The sequence below is a fragment of the Balearica regulorum genome, chromosome 2 (assembly GCF_011004875.1).
Source record: "Balearica regulorum gibbericeps isolate bBalReg1 chromosome 2, bBalReg1.pri, whole genome shotgun sequence".
NCBI classification, from domain to species: Eukaryota; Metazoa; Chordata; class Aves; order Gruiformes; family Gruidae; genus Balearica; species Balearica regulorum.
The window spans coordinates 122,272,897-122,291,755 of NC_046185.1; the positions used below are offsets into that span (position 1 = coordinate 122,272,897).

Below are 18,859 nucleotides of genomic sequence, written 5' to 3' on the forward strand. Positions count from 1 at the left end.
AATTGCTCTGGTCAAGCAGGAACACCTAGAGTCAGTTGCCCAGGACCATGCCCAGATGGCTTTTTAATATCTCCAGGGACTGAGACTCTGCAACCTCCCTGGGCAACCTGTGCCAGTGCTCAGCCACCCTCACATTGAAAAACTATTTCCTGATGTTTCCTGCCCCTCTACTCTGCTCTTGTGAGACCCCACCTGGAGTACTGGGCCCCAGTACAGGAGAGACATGGAGCTGTTGGAGAGAGTCCAGAGGAGGCCACGAAGCTGATTGGAGGGACGGAGCACCTCTCCTATGAGGACAGGCTGAGAGAGTTGGGATTGTTCAGCCTGGAGTAGAGGAGACCCTGGGGAGATCTAATTGCAGCTTACCAGTATCTGAAGGGGGCCTACAGGAAAGATGGTGAGGGACTGTTTATCAGGGAGTGTAGTGACAGGACAAGGGGTAATGGGTTGAAGCTGAAGGAGGGTCGATTTAGATTAGATGTTAGAAAGAAATTCTTTACTGTTAGAGTGGTGAGGCACTGGAACAGGTTGCCCAGAGAGGTTGTGGAGGCCCCGTCCCTGGAAGTGTTTAAGGCCAGGTTGGATGGGGCTTTGGGCCAACTGGTCTAGTGGAGGGTGTCCCTGCCTGTGGCAGGGGGGTTTGGAACTAGATGATCTTTGAGGTCGCTTCCAACCCAAACAATTCTATGATTCTGTGTTCAGAGAGACCCTCCCGTGTTTCAGTTTGTGCCCATTGGCTCTTGTCCTGTCACTGGGCACCACTGTAAAGAGCCTGGGTCCGTCCTCTTTGCATACTCCCTTCAGGTATTTATATGCATTGGTAAGTTCCCTCCTGAGTCTTCTCTTTAAGCTGAACAGTCCCAGCTCTCAGCCTTTCATCATAGCAGAGATGCTCCAGTCCCTTCTTCACGGCCCTTCATTGGACAATCCAGTATGTCCATGTCTCTCTTGTAGTGGGGAGCCCATAACCAGACACAGCACGCCAGGTGTGGCCTCAGTGCTGAGCAGAAGTGAAGGGTCACCTCCCTTGATCTGTTGGTGACATCCCTCCTAATTATTGTGATTCAAGATTACGGTGATTCATTAAGTGTTCATTCATTTTTTTCTTTTCTAAATACAAACACTCATAGATTGTTGTCTGAAATGCTGGATGGCAAAACATAGGAGTGAGCTTGGCCATGACACTACTTTTCTAGTAAAAAAAAAAAGGATCAAAACCTTCTGCGAGCACCTGTGACCAAGATCTGTAGGCTGATCTCTAGTCACTTGCATGTAGGACAAAAGCTGCTGAAATACTCACTAAGTAAGTTTTCTCACTTTTTTGGGGGGTGCAAAAACAGAGTGTCTTTTTTTTTTTTTTAGCTGTGGCTGTAGCATTGTATACATTTTCCATTGTGCCTTTACCTTTAATAAGGTGGCAACTTGCAGTTGACCAGAAGGAGGCCCTTATTAAAGATGTTGCATCATTCATCAGGTTGGTTGGTTTTAGTTGCATGTGGAGTTGCAATCAAGTGATTGGGTCTAGTTAAACTGTGGCACAGAGAATAGGCTAGGCAGTAACCCCTTGATTTGTGAGTCTGCATGTGAAGGTGCAAGACAGAACTCTTTAATGTGTCCTCTTAATACACCTACAGACATCCAAACACTTAGCTCTGCTTCCATGAGAGACTTGCTATAACATGATACTTGGAGGGCTTGTGAAGATGATCCCAAGATGACATCTGTTGTGAGACATAAGGTCTGCACTATAGTCTTCCAGTAATTTTTCTGTTTTCAGTCTTTATGTGTAGATTAGACTTACTTAGGGACACTACTTTCTTGCTTCCTAGTTATTAGTGTACTTTTAATTCTGCTAAGGTTGCCCAGCTGTGTCCTTGATGCTCAGAGCTGAGTCATTTTAGTAGCCATGACTGCAGATGCAATGAAGTTGTTCTTCAGCCACAGCTATAAAAATATGAGAATAAAAGCCATGTAATTGTTTCTGTCCACTGTTATTTCTTAGCCACATCAGATTAAGCGTCTGCTATGCTGTCAGGCTAACAAAAGACACGTTTGTTAGAAAAGTGTCATAGTAAACTTTGCCTGTAGTGTGTAAGAATGGGAGAAATTGTAGTTGTTGCCATATCCTGGTGCTTGTCAGTGAGAGTGTAAGAACATCTAGACAACATCATAAGGTCAAAAAGTCTTGAGCACCATTTTTACTTTCTAACAACGTTTTTCTGCATACACATGATGCCTTTTTAGTAACACAGCATGAATGATACAATGAAGTATGGTAGCAGTTCAGTGCATGACTGGTATTTCACTATTAATGAGAGTTTGTAGTCTATTTTTCATGCAGTTGTATTTAAAAAAAGTTTCATTTCGTTATTTGCAGGTCTTATCTGGAAAGGCCTGTAGATAGAGTGCAAAATATAGTAATTAGTGAAAGAAATATACAAAATTCTGGATAATCAGTAATTACTGGTTTATTTGGCAAAACATATAGGTCAAAACCTAACTGGTCATTGTGTTATAGCAAACAATAGGTTTTGGGGTGGTTTCTTTGCATTTAGAGGATCTAGTTGGATTCTGCATCTGAAAAGTCTTTTTTTTTTTTTTTTTTTTAATAAAGTAAAGGTATTGTCATGGTTTAATTTGGCAAGCAGGTAAAACAACCACACAGGTGTTTGGTCACTTCCCCCCACTCCCCAGTGGGATGGGAGAGAGAATTGAAAAGGGGGGAAAAAAAAGGGTAAAACTTGTGGGTTGAGATACAGACAGTTTAATAGGACAGAAAAGGAAGAGAATAATAATGATGAAAGAATATACAAAAGAAGTGATGCACAGCACGATTGCTCACCAACCAAAGCTGATGCTCAGCTAGTTCCTGAGCCCGGTTGCCTCCTGGTCAACCCCCCGTTACGTATGAAGCATGATATCATATGGTATGGAATATCCCTTTGGCCAGTTTGGGTCAGCTGTCCTGGCTGTGTCCCCTCCCAGTTTCTGGGGCACCCCCCACCTTCTCATCAGCAGGACAGTATGAGAGGCTGGAAAGTCCTTGACTGCTTGGCAACAACTAAAAACATCAGTGTGTTATCAACATTATTCCCATTATAAATCCAAACCACAGCTCTACACCAGCTGCTAGGAAGAAAATTAACTCTGTGCCTGCTGAAACCAGGACATGTACATACATGTTTATCTCAATAACTTTTGGAAAACTAAAACAGTATCTGTCATCACAAATCCTTTGAAATTGAAATATGGAAAAGTGTATCCCAGAAAAGAAGCCATGTGTGTGAAAGAGAAAATTAATTAGGAGACTACCTTCTAAAAGTACTTAAGGATATTCAGTGTCTACTCAGTGCAGTTGAAACTTAAAGGTCTACTAGACCTTGTCCTCCCCAGTACAAGAGTTTCCTGTATATGATGTTTTCATGGAAATTTAATTGTTGTCTTACTGGGATTGCTATCCTTTTCTCAGGACTGTCTTATTATTTTACATTTGACTTCTTAGAATATTGTGGTTTTACTTCTGTTTAAATTTTTTATATGCTGATTTTTAACTTATGGTTCAATTGCATTGCTCCCCTCCACAATATTTTTCTTTTGGCTTAAATTTAGCCAATGGATATTGCTTTATTATAGCTAAAATTATTTGTCTGTAATTAAGAATATTATATGGAGTCTGCTAAAATACTTCATGCTGAAAGGAGGCACGAAGCATTCTATTTTATTGTGGGGGGAGTATCAAACAGGATACTAGACTGTATCACAAAATAGATCTTAAGCAAAGTTAAAAAATCTAGGAGGACATTGATACCCCGAAGATGACTCTTTGTAGAAATGCATAAATTCACATGTTTTATGTGCTTGCAAAAATGAGTTCTTGTAATCGGGTGGGTGGTGGGAGATAGATGATGCACCAAAACATTTTGGCTGCTTTCAAACTAAACAGTAGGAGAAAGACATAAATAGCGTTACAAAAGTAAAGGTGTACCTCTTAGGTGAAACTACCTCTCTGTCTTGTGAGGCTTTTTAAAAATCCTGTCTTTCAGAACATTCAGCTTTCTGGCATCAGGCTAAGAAAGTATTAATGCATTTATTGAATCTTAAACACTTGAGTAGTCATGTTGAATTTGCAAGTATGCATGATATTGTGTACTGGCCTCAAAATGTATAGTACCTATAGGATTAAGGCCCTAGTAAGCATAAAAGAAATCAAATAATTGTTTGAGTTAATAGCATACACTTACTACAAATTAGAGCTCTAAAGAAAATTACCATGTAGTGTTTCTCTTCCTCTGTCAGCTAAACCATATGAAGAATGGGTTGTAACTAGCAAAATGAGTAATTGTTCTAGGCATGAATGTGTGTGATTTACGTTATTAAATAAAATTGTAGCCATCCCTCAGCATTAAATGTGTGTCAAGTATTTTGAGTAGGCCATGAAAAGCATGATGCAGTTGGGTAGGTCACTTTGTGGTTCCCTCTTGCAAGCCCTTCCAGGACAGAGCTGGTGTGCTCTGGTGCTTAGACAACTGCAAGCTGCGCTCCCCTCTTCCCTCGGGAGGCTTCTGCCTGTTCACTTCAGCTGGTTGGTTTTACTGGGGACAGGTCTGTGAAATGCTAGGGTGTCAGAACCAAAATCGCCATTGCAATTTCCAGAGTGTGGAGGTGTAGCTAAAGTTTAAGAGTGTGGCCTTTTCTCTAAGTGTATATTGGAGTTATTTATTTTTATGCAATATGATATACTTCTCAATATTTAAGCTTCCTTGTGAAATATTTTCTTCTAGGCAAACTCTTAATAAAGATTTAAAGTAAATATTAGCATTTACAGTGAGTAGAAACCAACTAAAGGGCTTCATGCCCAGCAGTGCTTCTCTTTCATCTTTTGATATGCTATTTCATTGAGGAACAAGACAGTTGTTAAATGTTTTTTATTTTACACAAGCAAGAATTAGGAAGCAAGGAGACTCCCAGTGTGTAGTAGAGATTGCTGTTAATTATGTTATATTTGGGTATTTTAGAAAAACAAAACACTCTATGCTTTGTAGTATGATTGGTGTAAGAAGGTGGTTTTACCTGAATGATTTAACACTTTTACCATTAGAAGTAGTAAAGAATTTTTTAAAGCAGTGCTACTGAAGGGAAAACATCTAGCTCAGTCTCATTGAAATAAGTGACTTTCTTTGTAATCTCTTAGTTCATAGAGTAATGTGTAAACAATACTTAGAATGGTTTATGCTTGTCCTTCAAAAAGGAATGTGCTTTGAATACAAATAATCTGTGCCTACCTGTGAAGAAAAGGGTAATGAATTCTTGTCTTCTGAGTGACCAGTTTATCTTCAGCTGTATCTAACAATTTGAGATGCATAACAGCTTTGACAGGAAACTGTGAGGCATCACTGAAGTTATGAAAACTGGTACTTTTTTCCTCTAAAACTATAAAAGCCTTCAGACAATGGAAGGCTGTATCTTGTGGTTTAGTGGAATTGCAAATTCCATGAGTAATGCTGATAATCAAGAGTGCAGTAGTAACCCCAGTGTGCATCTCAAGAATACTTCACAGTTTTGATGGTAATTGTCTGCTTCCTCACAGTTATTTGAAATATATTTACAGATATTTGGAGTTTGGGGGTCATACTCTTCATGTTGGTTTGTGGACAACCGCCATTTCAAGAAGCAAATGACAGTGAAACTCTGACTATGATAATGGACTGCAAATACACAGTGCCACCTCATGTGTCCAAAGAATGTAAAGAGTAAGTAGAGTACTAAAAACTTGGAAGCATTCATGGAAGTGGATTCTCATTACCTTTTAGAGTTCTCCATACCATACTATCAGTACGTAGAATATTCCTTGCCTGTTAATAAGCTATTATGCCTACTGCTTTTGCTTAGTTATGAGTATTTCTTCACATCGATGGAGTAGTTTCTTGGGTGCAGTATTGCATTTTTTTTATTCTTTGTGGCTCTTCTTACTAAAGGTTAATCCCATGATATTTTTTGCCAATCACTTTTTCCCATGTTTGTGTGAAACTTTTTTGATTTTACACAATGTATCTTTCTTTTATGTATCTCAGTTGTTATGCCTTTTATAAATGATTGAAGAAGCTGCTCACCACTGATTGGTTTTGGCCACCACTCTTGCTGGACAAATTACAAGGTGTTGCTGAGAGTATTTTGTGGCAGGGGTTAAAAAGGTAACGATTCCTACAGATTTCTGCTCAAAATACAAGTTGTCAAAACCCAAGGATACCACAGCAAGTTTTACTCATCTCCTACTGAAATTGCAACTCCAAATCAACATTCTAGGCAATCAAGGGAGAAAAAATTCTGTCTGCAAATACCATATGCCACTTGGGAATCGTGACTCATTTTGATGTGTTGTTTTTCTGCAGTGTTCACTGCAGCTCTTTAATGTTTTTTTCATATGCTTCAATATTTCCCATATTTCCCTATCAGTTTAATGACCTCTTCAGTCCTTTTCATATATATCCCAGTTGCATCACTTAAACTATTTTACAATGTTTGCTTGGGTTCTTCTATCTGCGATAGCGTATCTTTTTATTTTCAATATGAAAGTCCAGATGCTTTTATAAACACTTGAAAAATGGATTTGGTCCAGTCAAAAAAACTAGAGCGGCATCTTTTATTTGACACAGGAGGGAAATAGTTACACTTGTGGTCATAATGACTGTTCCTCTCTTCACCTGGCATCTATGTGGTCCAGGAATCTAATGCATAACATGATGCCATAGCTGGTTTTTGTGTCTTGTCATTAGCATCTAACATTTCTGCTAACATGGAAACAGTGCTTTCGACAGCTTGAAGAGCTTTACGTGCAGAAATGGGTTTAAAATGCAATACAGGAAGAGGTTTAAAAGAGAACTCTTATCAGTGAATTCTATCAAATAAATATCTTGAGATGCTGCATGCTGTGCTGAGGCCAGGAAACTTATTTTTGCAGTCTTTCGCTTGATAGATTGTCTTAACTCCTAATTTGCTTAAAGGCCCAAGTAGATCCGCTTTCTCTGTGATGCATCAACAATGTAGGATCTGGTTACCCAAGTCTTCTGTAAGTTAGGTTTTCTTAGGGAAAAGACTCTGGGAATGTTTAAACTTCCTGCTCAGAGTGAAAGCATTCTTGGTGGTTTGGGATGCATAAGCAAGCTTAAAGCAGGAGGCAGATGTGATACATTTGTGTGGCTTTACTACAGGTGTAGTTTAAAAAAAGTCAAATGAATTATATAGCTTGTTCCCTTTCTGTCATAATACTAATGAAAGCAAAGAAAATTAAGGCTCCCATGTCTCACCCCACCTTTCCTTTTGGTAAAGTCAGAGACCACAGCTACTGAGTACATATGTGACATCCTGTTTTTACAGTAGAGTTTTAAGAAGTCTGAATTAACCTCCATTTTTAATTCTGTACAGCATCTCACACTACAAAGAAATAGAATTGTGATTACTTTTGTGATTTGTGTGGCCTTGCAGTTTGAAGTTGCATGGTGTAGTATAGTTAGTGCAATAAAAAGCAGCATGTGAGAACTGCAGAACTTTCATTCCACATGTTGGAGCAATAAAGTTTCATTGAAATGGCACCAAAACTGTATATCCATGTTCTGTTTGTTGTGCAAAGCCAAAAATACCTTCCCCAAGAATTTTTCACGTATAGTAAGTGAATAGAGATGTGCTGTGCTAATCAAGTCTTCTTTCTCTGTTTGGGGAATTTATGCCCTTCCTTTCCAGCACTTGTAAACATTCAGTATCAACCCATTAGTATGTTTGTTACTTCTTCGTCCCAGATAGTATTTTGGTTTTGTGTTGAGTGTTTTCCCCCCTCTCTATGGATAGAACAGATCACTGTTTTTTCAGAGATACTGAAGAATCAAATGTCTGATAGCTATTTCAGAATAAAATATTTCTACTTATCTTGCCATTCCATGTTCTTGTTGACAGCAGCAATAATAGAAAATTGTATTTCTATTTACTTTACAGAGCAGCCTGTAGGCCATCTATGACAGTTGCCCTATAAGACCTATTAAAAACAAACAAACCAGAAAAATCAGGTTATGATATTTATAGTTAGTAATAAGTAAATCGCTTGTTTCAGTTCAGCAATATTTGGAATGTCTTTGAGAACAAACAATTTCCCATCACGTTGTTTACTGTAGAGACTTTTAAAGATCTATGTGGACTGACAGCAGAAAATTTCTTTCTAATGTTACTCTTACAATGGCTGCTTTTAAAACACGTGAGTGCATTTTGTTTAGATTTATTTTTTATTCACAGTCTCATTACACGGATGTTGCAGAGAGACCCGAAGCGAAGGGCATCTTTGGAAGAGATAGAAAACCATGCATGGCTCCAAGGAGTCGACCCTTCTCCTGCAACAAAGTACAATATTCCTCTTGTGTCATATAAAAATCTGTCTGAGGAGGAGCACAACAGTATAATACAACGCATGGTTCTCGGTGATATTGCAGATCGAGATACAATAGTGGAGTAAGTTGTCAATTTTCTTTATGCAGTTTGTTTTGTGCGTCTGTCATTTTTGATCAAAGAATGTCATGACAGCCTGGGTACTTCAGTGTTTAAATGCCAAGCCATTTGGTTAAACAAAATATTACAGTCATGCTCTGATAGGATATTCTAGGATGAGAAATACTTAAGGACACACAACCTTAGGAAAAACTTTAGGAAAATGTGTTGGAACAGTGTTCGATTCCTGTGGTAGTTTGCCATCTCAAGTAAACTGAACTGCTTTGAAATCCATGCTTTTACTTGTGCTTCATATCTCATGCATATTTGGAGGTAATAAAATTCCAGAATTTTTCCCTTAGTATGTTTCCAGTGTACCTGAATCTTTGTTAATTTAAAATATTATTCCTTTTATCTATATAATGCAAAATAGTCATTGTCATAGAGTGAGCTTACTAAAAAGCTATGTGTTTTTTTAACAGATTAAACCCCCCCAAATTTCTAAAACATTTTCAAAATTGAAAGAGGACTTAAAATTGTTTTGTCTGTTTGTTTGTTTTTAAACCGGAAAAACTGTTACTATCTTACCATTTGGGTGGTGGGGGGTGTGTGAGGGGGAAGCAGTGGTCTTGCTTCTTAAGCTTTTAGCAGCATAACAGTGGCATCCTTTCTGTTAGAATGTCTGAATTATGCTTACTGAGTTACGAACTTAATTTTGCTGTAAACTTAATGTGACAACCCTAAAATAATAATAAGGTTTTTTCCTCTGGTTGTTGCATAAACAAATATTAGTACTTTGTAATTGTATTTGCCAGTGGGAAGGCCCACCATTAGTGCATGACATTAATGAAAACACACTTTTAGCCTTTAAAAAATGATATCCTCATCCAACTATCGTTGAAATTACTAGACTTGTTAGCTCTTTATTCTTAATAAAACCAAGACATGCTTGTCAAAACATCAAAAATACAGTTCTGTTTTTAGGTGCTCTTCCTGCTAGAAGTACAGCAAGGTGTGAGATGTATGTCCAGTTTTCTAAAAACCATTTATGTATGGTTTATTTCATGTTTTGCATTTTCCCTAGGGCATTGGAAACTAACAAATACAATCACATCACTGCTACTTACTTCTTACTAGCTGAAAGGATTCTGCGAGAAAAACAAGAGAAAGAAATTCAGACCAGATCTGCAAGCCCTAGCAACATCAAAGCTCAGTTCAGGTGAGAATTTAGGAATCTAAATGGTTTCTTTTTTTTTAACCTGCCTTAATGAGAGTATTATTGAATTGACCAAGTAGTTCTTTCTTAAAAGTAAAATACTTATTCATTGCAAATTTTAGGTGTCTTTTAAAGTGCTGTGGATGCTTCAGAAACTGTTCAGAAATCAGTTACCAATAGTATCTTCAATTCGTACCACTTTCAAGAATGCCTAATCAATCTGTAGTAGTAAGTTTTCACACCTGCTAGGAAAGGGCATGTTGATTGACCTTCAGTTCCTCATACAGCTTGTGTATGTAGTGTCCCTGGAAAAAATGTAGTTGCATAATCCACAAACATCTCGATGGGGAATTAGTTATAAATGAGAAATCACTCTGAATTTGATGTTATGGTTTAGTTGTTAGCATTGATTTTTAAGGGGCTAAACTTCCCCTATATCAAGCTTAGAGCAAACATTTGTAGGTTATGTGTTTGGTTTTTTTTTTAGTTTGACAAAAACATGATTAAAAAAACCTTATAGTAAGGTTCCCTGAGATTTTCAAAGCTTCAGTCCATGACACAGTAAAACTAAAGGGGGGGCAGTGGGGTTCTGGCATCTAATACAATACCAATATTGGTATTAGTATGTTCAACCAGTCCATTTGCTCTGCAGCCAGTTACCAAAGCATCCCATATTTTCAGTTAGAGCAGCATAATGCTTTAAAAACAAACACAAGGCAAATAGTATACTTTCCACCTGTAGATTGATATTGGAGGATGCATGTTTTGAACAGTTACTTTTCTTAAACATTTTGGGTTTAATTTCCCAAGTTAAGTTTTAGACTATGACTAGGCATCTACTGGTACTAAAAAAGACTTTATTGGCCCATCTTGATAATCTTCCCAGTGAAGAAGGAGGATGTGCTGAGGCATTTCCATTAATTTGTTATCTAACCTCTAGTTTCTTCAAGTTGACTTTTAGGTTTTTTTGTATAATATTATTAGCAATAATAATAATTGTTAGTAGCTAATCTCTTAATGGGAGAACAATATTAAGTGCTTGTGCTGATGTTTAGAGTTGCTGCCTACATTCAGTGATGTTAATCTATCGGTAGGATTTAGAGAAAAAGAAAAAATGGCTTGTTCATTCCAGAGGTTTCTTTGTGCAACTTTGATGCAAGGTCATGTGTGAAATCATCTAATAGCAATGATAATAGGGACATAAATGCTATGGTGTCCTTCTGATGCATAACCATATTTTCCTTGGCCTAACTGATAAAAGTAAGGTACAACTACCCTAAGTTCAATCTAGGAAAAAAAGGATGCTTGTTATAAATTAAGGGCGCACACTTTGGAAAATAGGTTAAAGATATGTCATCTCCATTGATTGTTACCTTGGACTTAGGCTGAGATTTTGGAGGCTTTTAGAGGAGCTTTGTCTGAAGAGGATAGAGGGGCATGTCCCTGAATAAGGAGCTGTTTCTCTCTGAACCTTACAGTGGTTCTCAACATCTTTGTCATCTCCAGATGAGACTGCACCCTGTCTTGTGTACTAGACTAGACCAAAATTTTGTTGTGGCACTTAAAAGGTCATTCACTCAATGGTCGCTTACATACAAAATTTTATCTTATGTTGCATGGTTACAAGTGCGTTAGAAGAGTTATTGTTGCAGACAACTAAGGGTTGCCTACAGAACCTAAATGGTCTGGAGCTTAGTGTTACATAGCTTGTCTTCAAGGGTAATACTGTAACTTTCACTCTGTGGTTCTCTCTTAATGGGTCATCCTCTTGTTTTATCTCAGTTTCTTTTTTAAAAAGAAATCCAAGCAGAGCATCAGATGTGTCTAATACACTAAGTATTAGTTATAAAACAAATTGCAGGAAATCTTTGAGCTTACCTTTCTAAAACTACAAAGTCTGTTTTTAAACTGTGGGGTTTTTCTCTGCATCGGTGTCACAGTTTCAGTAGAAGAGCTGTTCCAGTTATATGAGGAACTGGAACAAACAAGTTCATTGAATCTAAATCTTGATATAAATTTTTAAAGTTGAATGGAGTAGTTGAAGCCTGCCTTACATGTGTAATTTTTATGACAAGGACATCTGCTTAAATTCAGGAACTCTTGCCCTTAATGGTCCCAGGTAGCTGTTCCTTGTCTTCATGATGGTTCTAAATTCCAAGGATTTATATAGAATGACCTCATGGAAAAGACAAGAAAGTAGTGCATTACTTTGATTTTGAGACTTCAAAAGATTTAAAAAAAAAATAATTAACTTACTTGCAACCTGGAGCTTCCCTTCTGTCCCCACTCTCCCCTCAGGCTTACTGGGAATAAAGGGAGGGGAAGGGAGGCAAACATGGGCTGCTCTGAGAGATAAACATACTGTAGTGAGGAGGCTTATTGCCTGGAAACTACTGTTAGATACTATATTTACCCTTTATTGTGACAGCCACAGAACTCTCTCCTTTTTTTTTTTTGCTGATAAACCAGTCTGTTCTTAAAGCATGGTAAATTCTTGAAACACTTAGATCTTCATTTTCTAATGACACTTTTGTAGTTATGTTTCTAATTTATTTAAGTCCTATTTGTTAATCGCTGCCAGTTGTTTGTGTTTAAAATACCCAGCATAGCAGAAGTCATCAGAAAACTAGGTCAGTGGTTCTCAGTGTTTCTGGAGTCCACTGGGGCCCAAGGGAGGATGCCAGTGTCAAACCAAGGAGGACCACAGCCTAGGCGCCACTTCTAGTCTGGACAGCTTGGGTCGGAGCTGCTGGTTGTGTGGCCTCCCTCCAGGCAGAACCTCTCACCAGAAGGAAACTAATGGGGGGGCACCAGCAGCTCCCAGTGCCCAATGAGACAGGAAGGAGCCTGTGTGGCTCCTCCCAGGCAATGGACTACACAGGCTCGCACGAATGTCTTGGCAGCCAGGTCCTACTGGTAGAGGATCCTGGTGGATTTTTGTATCACTGGTTTGTTAAGCAGAACTGAAGCTAGCACTTCAAAACACAGCCTGCAGTTAGGCTTGGGGAGTTCAGTGTTGGCCTCCATAAAGTACTCTTCCTCAAAGTCCCTACAGTTGGGAGGATAGTTGTCAGTTGTTACCTGTGTGGACAGGCATCTCGCACTTCAGGATCCTTTTCTATCCAGCCATTACAGAGGGAGCCTTAAGCAAATGCAGTCCTACTGCAGGTGCTTCCATTAACTTCAAACACTTCAAAAGAACACATTTAGAATAAGCATATCAAAGAGGTGTCTGAGCTTTCCTTGTTTCTTCAGCTTGACCTTTTAACACAGCACAGATTGGGAAGTTGGTATGGTCCATCTTCTATATGGTGGCTGTCCAAGCAGATATCTGGGGTCGCGCTTAGTGTGAAACATTCTCTGCTTCCTCTTCTGCTTTCCTCCTACACCTGGGCTACAAAGTCAGGCAGCCCTTTCTCTTGGTATGCCCAAAATATGGTTGGGAATGTCTTGTAATATGCTATCCATGTGAACAGAGGTCTCTACCACAGCTTTTCATGTGGTATGCTAGAGTATTTTAGTTATGTAAAGTTAAGTGATTGGCAAACTTTAACTTACAGATAATTTACTCTGAGAGGTTTGAAAAAAATTCTTGGTCTCCTATAAGAAATGTGAGGCTTTTGCTAAGTGAAGCAATTGAAGAATTATTCAATGTTAAGTTGTTGGTCTGTAGGTGTTGGTCATTTGGATTAGGCTTTCAAAACAGAGGAGAAAGACTGACAGTCTTTGTTCTTAATTTAGTGTTCATTATGAGAAAATGACAACATATTTCAGGATTTAAAGTAAAATACAAATCATTAGATACTAGCTTAGATACTGGAGATAAGGCATCAGCTGGTAACTGTAAAGCTGATTTACGCTCAAGTATTACTTTCATTTTGATTTGAGCTAATGCTAGTACACAGTCATACATTTTGAACTTTGATTTACAGTTTATTCAAGTGTCATATTCTTAAGCAGCTTGAGTCCTGAATTCATGCAGCTGTATTATTCCAGTTGCTCAGCTAAGGTCAAATAAATGTATCATCTCAATTTATGTGTGTTTAAAAATAAAGGGGATTTTGCAGAAGAGAGCTTGGTCTGAATGAGACTTACTGAAAATGAGAGAATGTTTCTTCTGACTCAGCTCTTCAGTCTCACTCATGTTAATTCTAACCTAATTTTTACATGAAGAATACAGGGCGGGGGGAAGTAACAGAAGCTTATGGTTAAAAGTAGTTTGCAATACCATCTTACTTAAGTTGTACTTGAATCAGCCGCTATCAGAGTTCCTCTAGGTACTTATGGTTCTATACCCACTTCAGGTTATTTTCATTGAGACACAATTATTTAAAGCTTTTTATTGCTTAATTCGTTTTCTGAGAGCAGTGGAATCTTAAGATTTCATTTGACAGTAACCAGCAAAATCTCTAACCTATACTTTTGTATATATGATGTTCCTTTCAAATAACAGCATTTCTACAGGAACTGGTATTTACACACATGCCACTCAGCAGGCCACGTTATGTGGCAGTACTTGTGCTTCTCTTCTGCAGGTCTTACACCTTCTTGTATGTTCTGGAATGCTTGCCATGATCTAACTTGTCTTTTATCCTTTATCACTGTTTATGTAGACAATCGTGGCCAACAAAAATTGATGTACCCCAGGACCTGGAGGATGACCTTACAGCTTCTCCTCTCTCCCATGCAACTGTTCCTCAGTCACCAGCTCGCACGGCTGAGAACGTTCTCAATGGCCACAGAAGCAAGGCCCTTGGTGATTCAGCGAAGAAGGAAGATATCCCCGAATTAGCTGGACCGGCACTTTCAGCAGTCCCATCAGTCAGTTTAAAACCCACTACGAGTGGCCGGAAGTGCTTGTTCAGAGTAGAAGAAGATGAGGAGGAGGATGAAGAAGATAAGAAACCTATTTCGCTTTCTACTCAAGTTGTTCTGCGCCGTAAGCCTTCAGTTACAAATCGTCTCACTTCGCGAAAGAGCGCACCAGTCCTCAATCAAATCTTTGAGGAGGGTGAGTCAGATGACGAGTTCGACATGGATGAGAACTTACCCCCAAAGCTCAGCAGGTTAAAAATGAATATTGCTTCGCCTAGCACAGTGCATAAACGCTACCACAGGAGGAAAAGCCAGGGACGGGGCTCTAGTTGCAGTAGCTCAGAAACAAGCGACGATGACTCGGAAAGCAGGAGACGCCTAGACAAAGATAGTGGCTTTACTTACTCCTGGCATCGGCGGGATAGCAGCGAAGGGCCCCCTGGCAGCCAAGGAGACGGTGGTGGACAAAGCAAACCAAGCAACGGAAACGGAGGGGTAGACAAAACGAGCCCGAGTGACAACAACAAAGGTGGGGGGAGTCCCTCTGGTAGCTCCAGTGGCAGCACCAACAACACGTCGGGTTCCACTCGGAGATGCGCTGGATCTGGAAACTCGATGCAGTTATCGTCTAGAAGTGCAGGGGAACTGGTCGAAAGCCTGAAGTTAATGAGCCTTTGCCTAGGTTCACAGATTCACGGCACCACTAAATACATTATTGATCCTCAAAACAATCTGTCCTTTTCCAGTGTAAAAGTACAGGAGAAATCAACATGGAAAATGTGTATAAGTTCCAGCGGAAGCGCAAACCCAGCTTCGTCGCTGGGCAACCTAAAATTTTTTTCTGACCAAATGTCAGACACAGCGAATGAATTGGAACGGATAAAGAACAGGAACTTGAAAAACAATGTGCTACAACTACCTCTCTGTGAAAAGACGATATCTGTGAATATTCAGCGGAACCCAAAGGAGGGGCTGCTCTGTACCTCCAGTCAAACCAGCTGTTGTCATGTCATTTGACAATGGCCTGACTTCACTAGCTCGATCTACTTGACAGCATCATTCTTCCTGTTCAGAGCTGTGAACACCTTGTCACCGGACCCCCCTTTTGTTGTCTTAAGATTTTTAAGTGGGCTTTGAGCAGTTATTTATTACACTTTAATTTTGTGTTTGCTTGATGGTATGACAATGCATGGTCTTTGCATGCTGCTAGCCGATGCATTTTTCTTTTTCAGCAAAGCAGAATATTTTATTGTGTAATTTTTACATTTATAATTTTACTATGGAAGATCTGGATTAAGTTAAAACAAACATCTGGATCCTAATGTAAATGGAGCACTTAGAAGTTTCATGTTCTGCACTTGAACTAGAGAGAGAAGCTTTTGTTTGCTTGTGAAATGTTAATTCTTGTTCTGACCTTCTGTGATATCTAAACTATGTGATATGTGGCATACTTCTATGTGTCTGAAACAGAACCAAAGCAATAATGTTTTGATGCTGAAAACTCTTCAGGGAGCTTTCAGATGTTCCAAGGCTTGTACAAAGCAAAGATGCACTGAAAATTAGTGATCTTGAAACATGATTTTAAACCCACACCTATTTGTCTTAAGCTATGATATGGATAAAGTTGTGGCTCAAAAATCAAACTGAAAAGATCTCGTTTTGCTAGAGGCAGTTTTCTTATTTAAAAAAAAAAAAAGGCAAGTAGATTTGTAAGGCAGCTTTCTCCCATAGAAATATGTTAATATTACAAGCAGACAATCTTTTTTACTATAACAAAGGTAAATTATTAAGTCTACTTCTGAGTTTTTACATGCTAACTGAAAATAAAGTATTTGTATGAATTACTTTTGTTATTAGTATATCATGACACTTAATATTTTAGGTTTTTACCTTGTAAACCTTATCCCCTATCCTCCCCTCCCCTCCCTGAGACTTTAAAAGGCAATAAGGGATGGAAAACCTTTAGGTAATTGGATTCAAATCGAAATTGTTATTGTCATTTACATTTTTCTCTTTATTATTCTTTTTAAGACTTCAAATACTGCTGTTCCCCACATGTACACCACTTATTTTCCCTCAGTAATCATGCTTTTTCATAAAGTCAATTTAAAATAGCATATAGGAAATTACTTATTTTACAGCTCTTAGCCTTTCTGTCGAGTTTCCCATTGCCATGGCAAGGTCTTGATTTAGAGTATTTCTGTACAAAAGGGTACTTTTGACCAGATGAATTAACTTTGTGGAATTTTATTACCTAGAATAAAATATATTGCAGATTCCTAGTTTTGGGAAGGGCAAGAATGTTTTATTTTTTCATGCTGTGCACTGGGTCTTCTAAGCAATGCTAGTGAAACTGGTGGTGGTATGTAGCAACGCCCTGGGCAGACATTGGATGTCAGAGAGGAGTTGAGCATCTTGTTGAGCATCTTGTAACACTTGCAGAATGGTCAAGTACGACACATTTCACGTCCGCCGCGGAGTGAGCAGGGCACCAAAGAACGGCGCTATGCTCGGTCGTAATTTCTACAGCTCGTGACAGCTTGTCTCGATTAGTAAAAGACTTTACTAAGAGAGTCTAAATTGGATGGGGTGTTCTTACTGGCTAGCTTAGCCAGGGATCTTACATTCTGCTTCCTCAACAAGGCAAAGGATAAGCGTTTTGCTGCTTTAAGTTTTAAACTCTAGTTGCAGTTTAGTCAGTGTGATATTTATAAATCAAAAGCTACAAGCGTAGATGTGTGGGTGAAGCCATAGAACATATTTGCTTGAAAATTTCGAGCAGGGATCTTACCAAGGGCCAGAAATGAGATGTGTGGTTCACGGACAGTGAGCGTAACATCCAAGTAGGAGACAAGTTTATAAAGGGCATTGGCAATAAACTTATTTGTTGCAGGTTTTTTTTTTTTCCAAGTATTGTAAATACTCTTTCCTGATATTATGTACAGCCTTGGAATGGCACCTTTTAACTAACCCCAGGTGTATTTTGTTTCCAATGTTTTTATATACGACTGTATATATGGTGCTCACTTTAGAAACAGCAGTGTTGACCATTTATGCTGCATAGTTGTATTATAGCCTTAGAGTTGTGTGTGGTTGGTTGAACCTTTGGGTGTACAGATGTTAGTCTGAGTGGTGTCCTTTATCCCGTTGTTGACAGGTGAATGATTGTGCATGTGGTGTATGTTGTATTACGTTGTCACGTAAAAGGAAGGGCGAGAATAACCACTACATTAAGATAATATTGGACCAAACTATTTAGAGCAAGTAAACAGTTTCTTGTACCCCTTAACGTGTCTTTAAAAGTTGCATATAGTTACAGTAGTGTATAAATTAAATATTGTGGACAAACAATTAGTCTTGTATTTTTCTGTATGTGTGTATATAAATATATATATATAAAATAATGTACCTCTAGCAACTTAATCTGTATTTAAGATGTGACAATCTTGACACAGAATTTTAAGAGTAGCAGTATAAATACGCAGAATTAATGAACAGAAATATAAAAATTTCTCACCAAGAAAAGAGTCCGTGTGTGTGTGTTAAGAGGGTACAGAAATAGCAGCTGATCTTATTGCTTCCAGCAATGTTTGGCTTTTTCATTGTATAAGCATTCATGGTGTGCGACAGAAATGGAAAATCCAGTTAATAAAAGTGATATCTTGACTGATGCATAACCGATGATTTGCATGTCAATGCAGTTTGTTACTCTTGGTGTTTGCTGTGTAAGGGCGGCATGAGCTCCTGGCGCTGCATGTCAGAGGTCAGACCCTTCAGAGATGCCACTGCACAAGCCCGGCCTGAGCAGCAGCGCTGACCCGGTTCAGTGGTAAACGGCCACAGAAAGTGCTAGAAATGTGAAATACAACTTTGTGTGCAGATGTGCGTTAACTTGCAGAGATCAAACTTGTTCATTTGGGCTTAACAGTTGGCACAGTTGGCACCTTGCTTCTTGTTGAAGGGTGGAGGGAGCTGTTTTTTAGGCAGGACTGTGGAATGATTTATATGGCTTAGTAAACCTCACAAGCTGCTGTTCAGCTAGAGAACGTTGATGACAAACTTGTCCAGCTTACCGTCTGAGCAAACCTGGTGCTGTCGTGGCAGCTGGTGCCTGGAACACGGAATACAATGGGCTCTGAAGTCTCCGTTAAAGTGCCCAAGTCAGATGAGTCTGTTAGTCACAGGAGGGACACCTCACCCACCCCTGTAACCCTTGGGGAAAGGAGGTGCTGTGTGTGTCTCAGGTTTTTCTTGTTGGACAAAATGACTGGTCCTGTATCAGTTTGCCAAATCTGCATCAGCACTGATGCACATCAGAAGCAAGCAGGGGGCATGATGACTGCACACCAAGTGATGGGC

At 39.0% G+C, this 18,859-nt stretch overlaps 1 protein-coding gene across 3 annotated transcripts in view; it reads left to right on the plus strand.

The window, feature by feature from the left end:
- SNRK (SNF related kinase) overlaps positions 1 to 18,181 on the plus strand; it is a 44,373-nt gene extending 26,192 nt beyond the window's left edge. For all 3 annotated transcript variants that reach the window (XM_075745709.1, XM_075745710.1, XM_075745711.1), the window contains 4 exons: positions 5,609 to 5,750; positions 8,281 to 8,493; positions 9,554 to 9,688; positions 14,299 to 18,181. In XM_075745709.1, coding sequence (XP_075601824.1) covers positions 5,609 to 5,750; positions 8,281 to 8,493; positions 9,554 to 9,688; positions 14,299 to 15,517 — 1,709 coding nt within the window. In that variant the 3' untranslated portion in view covers positions 15,518 to 18,181. The remainder of the gene's footprint in view (positions 1 to 5,608; positions 5,751 to 8,280; positions 8,494 to 9,553; positions 9,689 to 14,298) is intronic.
- Positions 18,182 to 18,859: the final 678 nt, after the last annotated feature.